The sequence below is a fragment of the Cloeon dipterum genome, chromosome 2 (genome assembly GCF_949628265.1).
Source record: "Cloeon dipterum chromosome 2, ieCloDipt1.1, whole genome shotgun sequence".
Classification (NCBI taxonomy): domain Eukaryota; kingdom Metazoa; phylum Arthropoda; class Insecta; order Ephemeroptera; family Baetidae; genus Cloeon; species Cloeon dipterum.
Genome location: NC_088787.1, coordinates 6,885,979 through 6,900,460, shown reverse-complemented (window position 1 = coordinate 6,900,460; position 14,482 = coordinate 6,885,979). Strand labels below are relative to the sequence as shown.

At 35.9% G+C, this 14,482-nt stretch overlaps 2 protein-coding genes and 1 long non-coding RNA gene across 3 annotated transcripts; 1 reads left to right on the top strand and 2 right to left on the bottom strand.

Annotated features, from left to right (window-relative positions):
* Positions 1-1,664: 1,664 nt before the first annotated feature.
* Positions 1,665-3,497, bottom strand: Mgstl (Microsomal glutathione S-transferase-like). Its single transcript, XM_065480086.1, has 3 exons — positions 3,290-3,497; positions 2,836-2,915; positions 1,665-2,019 (listed from the first exon to the last, which is right to left on the bottom strand). Exons 1-3 carry the CDS (start codon positions 3,413-3,415, stop codon positions 1,776-1,778), a joined length of 450 nt encoding a protein of 149 aa, XP_065336158.1. The 5' UTR covers positions 3,416-3,497; the 3' UTR covers positions 1,665-1,775.
* Positions 3,498-5,501: 2,004 nt separating this feature from the next.
* On the bottom strand, positions 5,502-6,427 carry LOC135937932 (uncharacterized). Its single transcript, XR_010574577.1, has 4 exons — positions 6,307-6,427; positions 5,891-5,909; positions 5,675-5,733; positions 5,502-5,614 (listed from the first exon to the last, which is right to left on the bottom strand). It is a non-coding gene; the product is annotated as an uncharacterized LOC135937932 (long non-coding RNA).
* A 3,349-nt stretch (positions 6,428-9,776) lies between these two features.
* On the top strand, positions 9,777-13,778 carry LOC135935663 (putative ammonium transporter 1). Its single transcript, XM_065478152.1, has 8 exons — positions 9,777-9,888; positions 9,949-10,038; positions 10,196-10,429; positions 10,638-10,864; positions 11,051-11,302; positions 11,433-11,544; positions 12,745-13,077; positions 13,461-13,778. The coding sequence occupies exons 1-8, from the start codon at positions 9,792-9,794 to the stop codon at positions 13,535-13,537; spliced, it is 1,422 nt and encodes a 473-aa protein (XP_065334224.1). The 5' UTR covers positions 9,777-9,791; the 3' UTR covers positions 13,538-13,778.
* The last annotated feature ends 704 nt before the right edge of the window (positions 13,779-14,482 follow it).

Genomic DNA, 14,482 nt, shown 5'->3' with positions numbered 1-14,482 from the left:
ATTTATGGGACTGTAATTTATTTTTTAAACCTTAAATTAACTTTTAAAGGGGTTTAGGCTGAGTGGAAGAAAACATCTGGGATGAGCGAAACGTTTTATTAAAAACTTAAATTTGCAAACAGAAGTTGGCAATTTGTTTAAATCAGTACAAATATTAGGTAACTTGGACGGAGAACATGAAGCTGAATTGTAATACTGGAATGAAGCCAATTATTGTGCCAGTTAGAATCACAGATTAACCTTAAACACACTCAGCTGGAACAATCAAGCAACAATATTTTCAACAATCTTCGCGAGTATAATATTGAAATGTATTTTTTGGCTAGTTAGATATCTTACAAATTTAATTTCTAGGAATATATGAATTTATCCAGAGATGCATCAACCGGCCGCGAGCTGATGCAACAAGCTTCTGGACAGCCGCAACTCGCCGAGAGGGTGCACGACGACGTGGCTCCAGTTTGGTCATGGACCAAAACGCAGAGGGGTGCCGTTCAGGGTGCACCAGGTCTCGGCATCCTTAGCCAGGTGGACGGCAAGAGGTGAGTTATCAATCTACAGATATGCTAAATCTAATTGATGGCAACTAGATCTCTTTTGAAGCTTAGAAGGAATTATAAATTCATAAAAAAAATTGATCTGCATTTGCACATTTAAGATGAGTAAAAATTGTTAGTTTGCTGTTGAAACAAAACCAAAAAACACTGCTGAGTTATTGTGGACTAAGCGTCAACAGTTCAAAAATCTAATCAAATTTTGCTGGTTTGAAATCTATTTTCTTTATCGCAGTGCAAAAACGTAGTACACATTGAGAGTGTTGCTAAAAGTAATACGATTTAATAATATTTTGCACCAAAAATTATGATTTCTCAAATGACATGAATTCATTTATAAATTTTAAAATGCACTCCAATGGAGTCCAATAAAGAATGATTTAAATTCAAATCTTTGACATCTTTTTGATGAATATCAACATAATACCGTCCTTATTTGTTCGTACAGAATGCCGTGGCTGTGCTTTTCGCGTTTTCCCGTCACTGCTCTTTCAAGTAATTCATTCAGGAAGAGAGAGAAAAAAGTAAAGAGAAATAAGAGGCATGGTGTGCGGTGACTGCGGTGCCGTCGTCGTGGGCTGTGGCTGTCACCAGTGTCGCTACTTCACCTGTCACTTTCTGCTTTCCTTGCTCTGTCAAGTTGGTGTGTAAGAATTCTTTACAATTAATAACACATTCCTTTTCGTTTTGCTGGGGATGTGGGTTGTAAAAGCGATGGAGCTTTTAGGAAAAAATCTTTGAAGAAAAATTAATAAATTTGAAGGAGTTTAATCTTATTTGCGGGCGAATTTTTGGAAGTTTTTTGGTATGATTTTTTTCGACGAAGTGACAAATGACTTTGCCCATATCTTACTTGGAATTAGTCAAGTTTTTATATCCAGTAATATATTTCTTTAACTTTTTGCGTCAAATAATAGTAAAACAGTCACCTGATCAAACAAGTGCCTGACGACCTTGAGGAAAATTCTCATGCGTCAGCTAGCTAGAGGAAAAAAATCATATTTTCTGTTCTCCATGAGACAAGCAACCGCGAGCGAGCAAACCCCAAGAATTAATTATCTGAGACAGGAAACAAGATGTGAATGTGTAACAAAATAAGATATACTACTCTTAAAAGTGTTGTATTTATTTATTTTTATTTTAATAAAAATTCCCATATGAAACTTGAACAACAATAACAAACAATTTGGATTGATTTTCCAGAGCAGAGGCTCATTTGGTTCACCAAAAGTGGATGAGGACCTGGACGGCCATGTAGATGGTGGTGCCGAGTCCGACAAAGAAGGCGAGCCCCCTGGCAGGCTGCGGCAGCGGCTTGACGGCGTACACGAACGTGTGCAGAACCCTGGCGCCAGTGAACGCCCTGAACAGGGTGGTGGCCAACGCCAGGTTCGGGTTGGTCGCCACGTACAGGAACGAGATGAACAGGAAGGCAGGGATGTTCTCCAGATCGTTCAGGTGCGCCCTGTAGATTCAATCGCCAATTAGGTTAAATTCAAACAATTTTTTTGTTATTTTTATTATTTTAACGTACATTTTTTTATTTTTTTCTATGAACCCAAATTTTTTGAGAGCTAAATTTAACTATAAATAAATCATATTGTATTTTTGTAATTCCAGTGGGATAAAAAGACACGATAATTTATTTAGCTCTAATTTTCTTTCAAAAAATTGCTCTAAATTCATGAAAGGGTCTGAACCATTATTTATACGATTTTTCTCAGTGAAAATGTCCTTCATTACTAAATATGCATAAAAAATATAATTTTCCGTAATTTTATGTCACTGAGATAAAATTTTCCAACTACAGGAAATGTCACAAATATAATTTTAAATAATGGGAATTAAAGTTTGGCTGCTCATATATGAAAAGGTATTTTTTAAGCACCCGCAGAGATTTCTTTTTAAAATTTACAAAGGAAAATAAGAGAAAAATCTTATTCTTTCCTTGTTGATCTTTTTTATTATTTTCTGATAGCCCTTTTATTTCCGTTATCTCCCTCCAAACTGTATCGTTCTAAGGGTTGCAAAAAACCGCAATTTAAAAAAAAATGATGTAATTTGCGCACTGTTGTTCCCCTTGTACGAAATTCATGCAGGTACTGTTTGCACTTAATTTGATAAACATGATTTTGTAATTATTAGCTTCTGACCTCCACTTCGAATAATTTTAATGAATTTTAGAATGCGTATTCATTTAATTTAACTCATTAAACGTCTTAAATCCAAAATATAGACGTCCAGAGGCGTTTTAAAAATTTAAGAAGCAATTTGCACGAACCTGCGGACTCGCTCCACGTCGGGGTCGTCAAGCTTGACCTTGGCACTGCTGCCCTTGGCGTCCTCTGGGTTGGCGAACACCTAAATTTTGAAATTATCTCTTAGAAAATTATTTCTTAAAAAATAACTAAACATATTAGCGAATAATGGCGTTATCAAGTCTAAATAAACACGCTCTTTTAAGCCGTTCGGCGAGGAACGCTTGTAGTCGATACAGATAAGATTAGTTTCGGCCAACGCGGCTAGTTTTTTTCTGCTGAGTAGCCGCCCGCGGGCGTCTCCTCAATTTTTAAAAAAAAAAATATATAACAGAAAATTTTAATTTACTGCAAAAAAATATATTTAAAAAATTCCTTACACAAAATCTGCCTGAATTAGAGATAATTTTCGTAATTTAGCGAGCAATTATCATAAAAATAGTCCTCATCCATGCCCCCCAGTGTCGATAAATTTACCTTTTTGGCGAATCTCTGGCGGGCCGTGAGCACCACGACCAAGAACATTTTGAACACGAGCAGGGTGGCGTGCACTGCGTACAGGGCGAAAAGCGGGTTGTCCGCCGACAGGCTGAACGACGACATTTTTGCTAATTAATTTTTAAAAATGGAATAGTTTCGGGAGAGCCAAGTAGCGGGTTTGCCAGCTGCTCGCGGAGAAGTGATGAGCTCATGCGGTTCCGCGGCGACGCGCGCGGCGCTCCAGTGCATCGACCCTGACCTTGACAGTTCTCCCAACAAACGAAACCGAAAGCAAACGCCGCGAGTGAGAAGCTGGAGAACCGCGATAACTCTTTTTTAGGCTTGCTACTCGCGCGCGCGAACAAAGCATACACAAAAAAATAAATAATATTCTCTTTTATAAAAGGAAATATTAAATTTTTTCTTTTTGTGAGAGAGAAATGAACAGAGTCTGGTATTTTTAACACCATTCTAATAATAAAAATTAAACAGCGTAAAATAGCAACTTATAATTTTATGGCTTACTGTTTTTAAGTTTAGGATTTTAGGAGTAACAATATAATATTTTTTGTTTTTCGTCATGTCATGCTCTTTTGATATTAAAAAATATTATGATTACGATTGAGAATTTACATGTAGAATATTTCATAACTGTCTTGAGCTCCATTTAAAAACTGTTTCAGCATCGGAAAAAATTTCTAGCAATTTTCTTTCCGAGTGCAATTAAATTATTTAAAAAGACCTTACTTGGAGGTTCATATGAATCACTGATGATGCAGTAAAATTCTAAAACCTTGAAAATTTAAGCGCAAAACTTAGGAAAAAAACTGCAATACGTTATCAGCATTTCCCTAGCTGTTCACAATAAAAGGCTTGACAGACAAATTTTGTGAAAAAATACACAATACTTTTACTTAAAATACCACAAACTAATATATTAAGGAAATATAACTGTAAAAAATTCTCATGTTACTATTTAAAGTGGATCGATACATGGTGACAATTGAAAATTGTTTGAATTGTTGGATGCAATGAGCAGTTGATCGATAAACAATTTGTTCTATAATTTTGAATTATAATAAAAAAGGACCTAGATTCAGTAAAAATAAAATTTTCAAATTTCAAGCGCCTTTGACCACATTTCCTTGGCAGATTTAGATTCCTCTCGCCGATATCTTTCCAACAACGTATGAGGCCTCTTTGTTTTGAAATAAAATAGGATTTAAAATAAGGAGACAGTCGGATCCTCACTAAAATTTAATTATTGCACATTGTAGATAATAAACTGTTGCTAAATTGCACAGCACTGCTTGCTGTAAAGTGAACAACGCAAAAAAATGTTCTTCATTGTTGGCTTGCAAATCTCTACATTAATTTTTATTTCCTTGAGAAAAGATAATGACAGAAAAACAAAGGTACATATCTCCAAAAAATACATATTTTATTATGTACAATAAATGCCTGCATAATATGTATTTTATTTTGTATTTTTTAATATGGTCATTGAAATTTTTTTAAAATATGTATTTTATTTCATATTTAAAATCCATATATTTATTGGAATCAGAAACCTCATGCATCTTTTAAAACCAAAATTTTGAAGGGAAAGGTGAACAAATCAACCATACAGTTTTCTTGCAGCAAAAAAACAGCACTACTTTCAAATATTTTCTCGAACTAGACCACTACTGAATAGTGCAACAATTCGCACTGAGTTGGCAAACGAAAGCCATTTGCGCGTTGCAGGTGTGGTCTGCTAACTTGTCAACGTAATTGGCGTAAGTGAGGAAATAGACGCACATTTTTCCATTCTTGTACTCGTCTGGCGACCCTTTTAACCAAATAAAGCTCACTGGTGAGGGGAAGGTCAGTGCCGTTCAACCACTGGATGCTGACACCCACACTAATAGGCTTGCTGTGTCAAATGAAAATAAAATTAACGGATTATCAAATCGCGCGCATGACCTATTGTAATCAATCTTGCAGCCTTATTAGTTTTATAAATTTTTGATGATTAAAAGAGGAGAAGTCTTTTGAATTTGTCCTGAAACCATCAATAAAAACGACAGTATAATGAAATTGATCAAACTTTCGTATTTGCTGCAGATTAAATCTATACGAATATTTTATGGAAAATAATTTGAACGTCCAGATTCCTTAAAATGTTAATACAACTGTCAATTGAACTGAATGTATTAGGGTGTACGCACCAGACAGACTTTTTGCATGTTTGTGCATCGCTGTCAGCTCAGTTTGCGAGTTTGGCGTAGCCAGCGACATGCCGTGATCTTCGCAAAACTGCTTTGCTGAATTCCAATTCATCTGCAAGACAAACGCCGTATTTTTTGTGCAATTTACAATAATAATTGCTATATTTGTAACCATCGGACTAGATTGAAAATAGTACGTCACGTTGTTCAGCGTCACCAGGGCCAGTTTTGCTGTAATAATAAATAATGGAGAATATGAAAATATTCAAACAGTAATAACAAGCAGAAAATAAATTTTTGGGTTTATTAAAATTTCCTTCATGTGTAAAGGCAAAATTAAAATATGCTTTTTCTGCTAAATATTACGTTTTAACACTTTAATACTTACACGATTTTGAGCAATTCACCTAAAAAGAAAAACACCTCTGGTTTATTAAAATTAATTAATTTAAATACGCTCAGATACCTTCCCCCTCCCTAAAATATATTTTTATTTTAGAAGTTTTTTCCCGAAAGCACGTAAGAACTCGAAATATGACTTTTTCTATTTGAAATTCCGAATATTTTATTCCTAAAGATTGCTAAAATTTAATTAAATGCATGATTTCCCCTCTTTTTCTTTAAACGGAAATGATTTATATAAATAGAACACAAATAATAATGTATCGTGTCTTTTGAATTTGTATGCAAAATATTTTAGGCATGTTTTTAAACTTATTGTTTTTATGAGAGTATATAGTGTATGTTAAGGGGTAAAAATATTATTTAATTTTTTAAAAATCACTAGAACAGTCATATATTTACCTGCTGATGAAACTCTGCTACGCTTTTATTTTCGGCTTTTTTCTCTATTTTACGCTCCACGTGCGACAACAATAATTGTTTTTCTACTGAGTCCAATTTTCCTCTCAAGCTATGCACGTCCTATTGAATTGAACGAAAAATAAATGAATTCACTCTAGTGAAATAAAGCCAGCTTCCATTCAGCAACGATTTTCTCCAGTTCGACACATTTCAAAGCGCTGCTCTCTTATCCTAAAATAAATCGAAATTCTGTCTATATCCTCGAGTTTGTCACCAGCCGCACTCGGATTTGTTCAATATCGACCCGATTATCTGAAACTGCCCCTTTAGCCTGGGCTAGAAGCTCTGAGTAAATCCGGTTTAGTCCTGATAAAAATGAGATTTTCTTAATTAAAAAGTAAATAAACAGTTTTACGCACGCGTTTTCCGAGCGTGATTCGCACCTCTGACGAACAATCCTCCTGCTCACCGCGTGCCGCAATTGACATCGTTTAGAGCCAAAATTAACAGCAAGACGAGAATTAAACAGCAGTTTGCAGGTTGTTAAGATATAAGACACTGATCACTCATTGTCAGTCTGGCCGCACATTTCAATCAAGGCAGAGACCAACAAATCAAGCTGTTTTGCTGCCTTCTTAATCAGCGAATGGGTTTGGGAGTGCCATTCTGATTAAAAATATCAAGTTCAAAGGTAAAATAATAATTGTTATTGTTGTTAAGTCTTACATTTTTAATTTAAAATTGTAATAAATTTTAGCAATTTATGCCCAGGGGGTTTAAAATTTTTTCCAAATTGTTAGGCTGTAGAGATGACCAAAGAAACGATAAGAATAAGTAGCAAATTAATTAATTTATTGATTTTCGATACTGGCCAAACAATCAAGAATATTTTTTTACTTCAACATTTTCGACTATAAAACTTTCGCAAAAATTCTCGCGAAATCAAACAGTCAATAAGGCTTGATTTCGATTCCTCTCGTCGCGATCTATCAAATGGAGTGCGAAAAAAGAGAGGATTTTTGTGCTCGCCGCTTGATTGTAGCGATTTTCTCACAAATTAAAACAGCAACCTCGGAAATTTTTTAGCCTTTTCCTCTTTTGTAGATAGTAAAGTAAATAGGATTTTCCAATTTTCTACAAAACATTATCACTAAACGATTATGGAAATAATATTTTTACAAATGAAAAGAAATACAAAAAATAGAGCGTGAATATTAATATCATATTTTCAATTAAGAGATTTTCTAATTATAATTAACTTTGCTAGACCAAATTTCAATTATTCTTGCATTAGTCTACGCATAAATGTAATTAAAAAAACTCAATTTGGACACACACAAAGGCGGCTTCTATTAGTTTCCATGATACAGAAAGAAAAATGAGATGAGTAATTTTCCTGAAGGCTAAACACGGTGTTACATTTATAGCTTATCCGCAACCTGTTCCCATTTTTGTGGGGAATCGATTTTAGATTGTAGATTATTATTAAAAGTCTCTTGAATCTCGAAATATGGTTCAATTTTCTAGCAGATTGCGTGTATATTAATTGTTAATTTTTGCTCTACGGTGAATTGCTCTCAAATACAGCGCTTGGGGCCACCTTGCAACGAATTTTAGATTTTGGAAGAATTAAACACCTCCTGGGGCTAGATGCGCTTTAAAATTGGTTCCCACTTCGCAGATCCAAAATGTGCGCGGTGTCGAAATGTGGGGAAATGATTTATTACGTCTTTTGCTTTCTGTGCGAGTTTGGCGAGTGTGTTTTATTCTGATCCAATCAGCGTAATTCATTCATGCAATACGAATTATTCTTTAATTTTGTCGAAAACTTGCTTCTATTTGCCGCTTTTTTACCTGGTCGTCGAGCAAATCTGGCCCCTGGTGTTAAGCACTAAAATAATTCTCCTAAATTGTGTTCGAAGTTTTTTTTTTAATATTCCGTTTGCTAAAAAATTTGAATATAAACTTCAATTTTTTGGTAGATGCCAATGAATAATAAAGGCAAGAGCACACGAGGATGTAGTTATAATTTTGGAGCTAAAATAGAACGCAGACTCCTCGATGTTTAGCGATGCTGTTTAATGTCCGTATTTCTACATAAATTAATGTCCTGCTCAAGAAAATTCAGTCAATTGCAATCGGAAATGCAACACAAATTTTTAAATACATTCTGTAACGAGGAAATCATGATGTTTTTAAAATAAGAATAATATTGTAACAAAATATTATGACAGCCTTTTTTCAATACGCATATGTATGGATTACTAATGAGGAAGGTAGACTTTCCATTCTTTCTCATCTCCTTTTAAATATATAAGTTTTGCGTCTGAAAACACCAAGAATCCCAAGCAGTCGAACAAAGTGACTGTTTTCAAAATTTAGATTTAACTTCTTGTACCATCGTATAATTAAAATTATTAAAAATTTAACGAACTCCCTAATTTCCAATGTGTTGAAATGAGATGAGTCATCAGCTTAATTGGACAAATCATCACAGCGATGCGTGTGTAACATTTTTCGTGGCAACTGCCCAATTTCAAACTTTCTAGCTGATTATTCAAATGCACTTTTTATCAATATTTCTTCAATAAACTAATTTTTTTGGGACGGGAGATAAGGAAGAATATTTATTTATTAATAAAAGAGGCAGGATGTACTAAATCATTACAAGAATACGGGCTCTATATATATTTAAAGGAAAAAAATTGTGTGAAAATAGGCCAAATGACGTTTCAATTTACATATTACAAATTTTACCCATTTTTAATGCGTTTCTGATTAGATTTGGGAGTTAAAATAATTATAATGATTTTTAAAATGTGTATGGGATATTTTTAATTAGTCGCTAGCAACATTAAAATTAATATTTTTGTATAATTGCCGTATTGCCAGAGTCACCCTTGCCTATAAACTAAAAAATAACTAAACATATTATATTTTTAAATTTTTTGGGTCTTGAAAATACGCTAATCGAATGTTGTTACTACGAATTTAACTGCTATGACGGCGTTTCCTCGAGTTTAATAAACAAAACCTCGAGGAATCTGCCAACGAGCGAATGTCCCTTTATCAATTGCTCCGCGTGTGCTCACCTTTGCATGAAAAGTCGAACGCTTGAATGAAATAGAAATGTAAAACACCGAATCAGTGAGTGTTTAGAGGAAGTTTAATACGCGCCTTTGTGTCCGCTTGTAAACAAGCAATAATAAGTTATTCCACTCCCTTTCAGCTCAGAAAGTGTATATATTCGTGGCGAGGCGCCGATAAGCGAGTCAGTTTGTGGAAGGCTTTGGTGCGAGGAAGGCCTATATGTTCAGAAATTGGAAAGTTTTCTAGCATTACACTTCGAGAGTAAGTTTTTCCTTATTCTAACTTGATTCTTATATTCTTAATTCTGTGTTTTAGTGGAGGGATTCCAAAATTCGGACATTTCTCTCTGGCTCAATCAAAGTAATGGAAACGTTACGGAATCCGTGATTCGGGGTATGATCTCCGAAATAAAACTCCTCCATGAGCATGTCGAAGGGCTCAGATTCGTCATCGACGATTATTATCTGTTCTCATTGGGCTTCCTCATCAGCTGTAAGTTTTTTTATTAATTTAATTTTAATTCATCGGGTTTTTAACTCGGATTTTTTGCAGTGATGCAGATCGGCTTCGGATATGTTGAATGCGGTGCCGTGCGCTCTAAAAGCGCCACAAACGTCATGATGAAAAACATGATGGACTCCTGTGAGTTTCAAATTAATTACAACACTAATTAACACATTAGCATGACGTCATTATTTTTTTAAAGTTTGTAAACGCTTTAATGGCAAGCGAGCCTATTTAAATTATAAACAATTTAAAAAGAAAATGTTTTCACGTTTCTAATCGTTTTTAAATGCAGTCCTGTGCGGCATTGTCTACTGGTTGTTTGGCTTCGCGATTGCCTTTGGCTATGGCAACTCCTTCATCGGATACTACCCCTACATGGCCGGCTACAGGCTCGGCGAGGACAAATTGTACGGAAAATGGTACTACGAGCTGTCGTACGCCAGCACTGCCTCCACCATCGTGTCCGGAACGGTCGCCGAGCGAATCCACTTCGTCGGATACCTCGTTTACAGTTCCGTCATCTCAGGTAAATACAGACATATATTATAACTGCCTGAAAACATGATTTTTAATTATTATCTAATTGAAAACACGTTTATATAACGCGTTGACGGAAACGCAGGGTCAAATTCAAATATGTTTAATTGTTCATTTCTTAATTTTTTGTATTATTATTATTATCTAAAATCTGTTGCAACAGTTTTAAAATTAATCACGACCTTGAACTATTCCAGGTTTTGTGTTCCCGGTGGTGTGCCATTGGGGTTGGAACGACGAAGGGTGGCTCAAGCTGATGGGCTACGAAGATTTCAGCGGCAGCGGCATCGTGCATCTGTGCGGCGGCAGCTGTGCCATCGTGGCGGCGATCATTCTCGGGCCGCGTTACTGCAGATTCGAGGAAAAGAAATGCGACGGTGACCCAGACGAGAGGTGGAAGAGACTCAGCGGACACAGCACCCCCGTAAGTGGAGTTTTTTTGTCCTTCAATTATTTTTTAAACTACATCACGTTGTGACAGTATGGAGTGTTATCGTTTGTTAGAATATAAACAAAATTGACGTCACTGCGACGTTACACATTCTAATGATTGTTTTTGTCCCATTTGTTTTTCTCGTAATCAATTATTTGTATATTTTTATTATTACAGATCAGCGCTCTCGGTGCCATGATTTTATTCACCACGTTCTTGTCTTTCAACGCCGCGTCCGTCTTCTCGATTTCCACCCCGGAAAAGGTGGAGCTGGCCGCCAAGGTGGTCATCGTGTCGCTGCTGTCCGCGTGCGGCTGCAGCACCACCGGCCTCTTCCTCAGCAAACTTGGAGCCTTGAATAAAGAACCGTTCAAGGGCATCGGTTATTGGAGCTTCATGCACGCTGCCAACTGCGGCATCATGGGACTCGTAAGTTTTCTTTCCTAATTAAAAACTATTTTTTCCCATTCAGAGACTATTTACTGTTATCAATTTGCTCTAATTTAATAAATTTAATGTGGCATTTTTTGAGTAATTTGTTAAATTAATTTCCTTGCAGGTTATTAGCAGCTGTGCCGCTAACAAGATGGAAATTTGGGCTGGTTTCATCTCAGGCTGTCTCGGAGCCCCTTTCTATTGCCTCCTTCACCACATGACCAGAAGATTCAAAGGTAAACAAATGTTTATCAGTTAAATTTTCAATTATCACACAGCAACCTTATTTTCTGTTTAATTTTTCCACCACCATGCTCAGAGCTATTCATGTTCTTGGCACGTGTTAAAAGGTTCAAAACATCATTATTTTTTCATCCTCACAAAATAGGCGTTTTTACTACCTTTTGCGCGAAAAAAATGCTGGAAAACCTTCCAATTTTGTTTTTTCCGAGTTTTTCTACTTTGATTATCGAAAAGATCCAATTTGGCACCTAGTAAGATTCTATTTTAATCGTAATAAAATCACTATAGGCAGGTTTTAAGGAAAATTCGGGTTTTGCTCGCAATAAGATAGACGCGATAATCATAAATATTTATACACTAGCTAGCTCTGATAATATAATTATTTCCTCTTCAAAACACAATGTTTTTTTTTAATATTTTGCCAGAAGCAATGGTGCTTAATTTCCAGTTCTGAAAGATCATTTTCATAATATGCATGTGGGATTATGATTGCTGCATATGGTTACCCCTTGAAGGCAATTTTTTAATTCTAAAAACCATGAAAAAATGAATGTTAATGGCCAGAAAATCGTTAGCAAATGGTTAAAAAATCCTCTCAGGCTTTAAATTTTGGCTCGGAAATCACCTGTATTTTTTAATATTTGAATTAATTAATTAAAAAGTGGAATGAAATTTAAAATCAACTCGTCCGCCAATTGGAAAAAATTATTGTTCAAGCCCTTAGTGTTTGAAGCTGCCAACAGACGGCGCCAGCGTATACTTACTTAAAAAATTTAGTTTTAAACACTTCCGCTTTGATTTCAGACTCAATCCTGCCACTGTGCATTTTTCACTTAATAAACTTTCTTTTTGACGTGCTGAAAACCAAAATCAGTCCTGCCATACGCCGTAAAAACGTTGGAAAAGATTTTTTGAATTAAAAAAAATGTTTTCCACGACTCTACGGCGATTGGCTTAACCGATTTTGGGTTTCAGCACGTCAAAAGAGAGCACAGTAGAAGGATGGAGTCTAAAATCGCAGTAGAAAGTGCCTTATGCCTTAAAATTAAATTTATTAATAAAGTATACGGTGGCGCCATCTGTTGGAGGCTTCGAGCACTAGGGCTTGTACAACTGCTGTTTTTAGAATTACCATAGTTAATTTCCTTTGTTTTTGGTCCGTTTGAGAATTAAATGCAAAAATTGAATTTCAGTGGACGACGTGTTGAACATCATTCCTGTACACTTTGGCGGCGGCTTTGTCGGTTGCGTGTTCACCCCCATTTTGAGGAACAACGCGATTCCGGCCGGAGACTTCGATCAGGCATTCTTCAACTTTAAGGTCAACGCAATCGGCGCGGTCTCCATCATGGCCTGGTCCATGAGCTGTGCTTTCATCATTTTCTACTTGCTGAAGGTGTTCGAAGTGCTGCGCGTGCCAGTTGAAGACGAAATCAACGGCGTGGATATGGCGAAGCATAATGAGGTTGCCTATCAGCTGACGTACAGGGATGTCAACCTCAATGACACGCAGAACAGCACCAGGGGTGAGAAATGGACTTTCTAATAATAAATATGAAAGTGAAAAATTTAGTAGCAACCATCGCCTCTTTTTTTTTGTTTAAATGCTCCCATTTCTTGTTATTGCAATTTTTGAGACTATCGACAACGCTAAAATCTGCAAGCTTTGATACATTTTCCATTTAAAAATCCCTCTTTGTAATTTGCAATATTCCAATAGCTGTACTGAACGATATTTCGGTTTAATGTGTAAAATTTATAACGAAAAAAGCAAACGAAAAATAAATAAATTGCTTGAAAAACTCCTCAATGTCTTTATAAAAAAGTTGCACCACCTTAGTTAATTTTATATTTGAGATAAAATTGCGTAATTATTCTACTTGAATCTACAAATTTGAATTAATTTTAGTTTCAGAACCTGACAGCAATATGTCGCTGAGACAAAGGAAACCTCAAGAGTCGATCGAGCTGCAAGTTGTTGCGTGAAATTTTTTTTTATGAAACACTGGAATTTGGACAAGAAGAAGAAGGAGCAGAGTGCGATTTGTTTCTGCGCGTGAATTTGAAAGTTATGAAGAAATTGATCGAGTGTGCTGAAGAGAAAATGTACAAACCCCATTTTTGATCATTTAACACAGTAACTCAGGTTACATTTACAACTAAGGGAGAGCTCTTTAATTATGTATAAAGTGATTTAATTACCAATAAACTGTTAATTCCAAAACTAGTCATAACTCTTTTATTTTTTAATCTCGCAACAATTAGTATTTATTTAATAAATAATAATTTTCCCTTAAACGACTGTCGAATTTAAAGTAGCTTGGCGTCCACGCCCCACTTTGTATTTTCCAATCACTGACTGGCACGTGACACCCCAAGTATAGCGCCACATCCACCCCCGAGCTTTGAGGTGGCTTTCGCAGACGCTCTCCTGACTTCTGCCGATAATCATCTCCTTCGCCTTTGCCTCTGCCGCATGCAGTAAATATGCCAATATTTTGCTTGTTAGTCACGGTAAGAATTTTCCTTTTATTTCCAAGTCTCGCCCGCGTTAACTTGAAACTTGAATCTTAATTCTGTATTCTAGTGGAGGGATTCCAAAATTCGGATATCTCTCTCTGGTTGAACCAAAGCAATGGAAACGTTACGGAATCCGTGATTCGGGGTATGATCTCCGAAATTAAACTCCTGCATGAACATGTCGAAGGGCTCAGATTCGTCATCGACGATTATTATCTGTTCTCATTGGGCTTCCTCATCAGCTGTGAGTTTTTATTAATTTAATTTTAATTCATCGGCTTTTTAACTCGGATTTTTTGCAGTGATGCAGATCGGCTTTGGATATGTCGAATGCGGTGCCGTGCGCTCTAAAAGCGCAACAAACGTCATGATGAAAAACATGATGGACTCTTGTGAGTTTCAAATTAATTA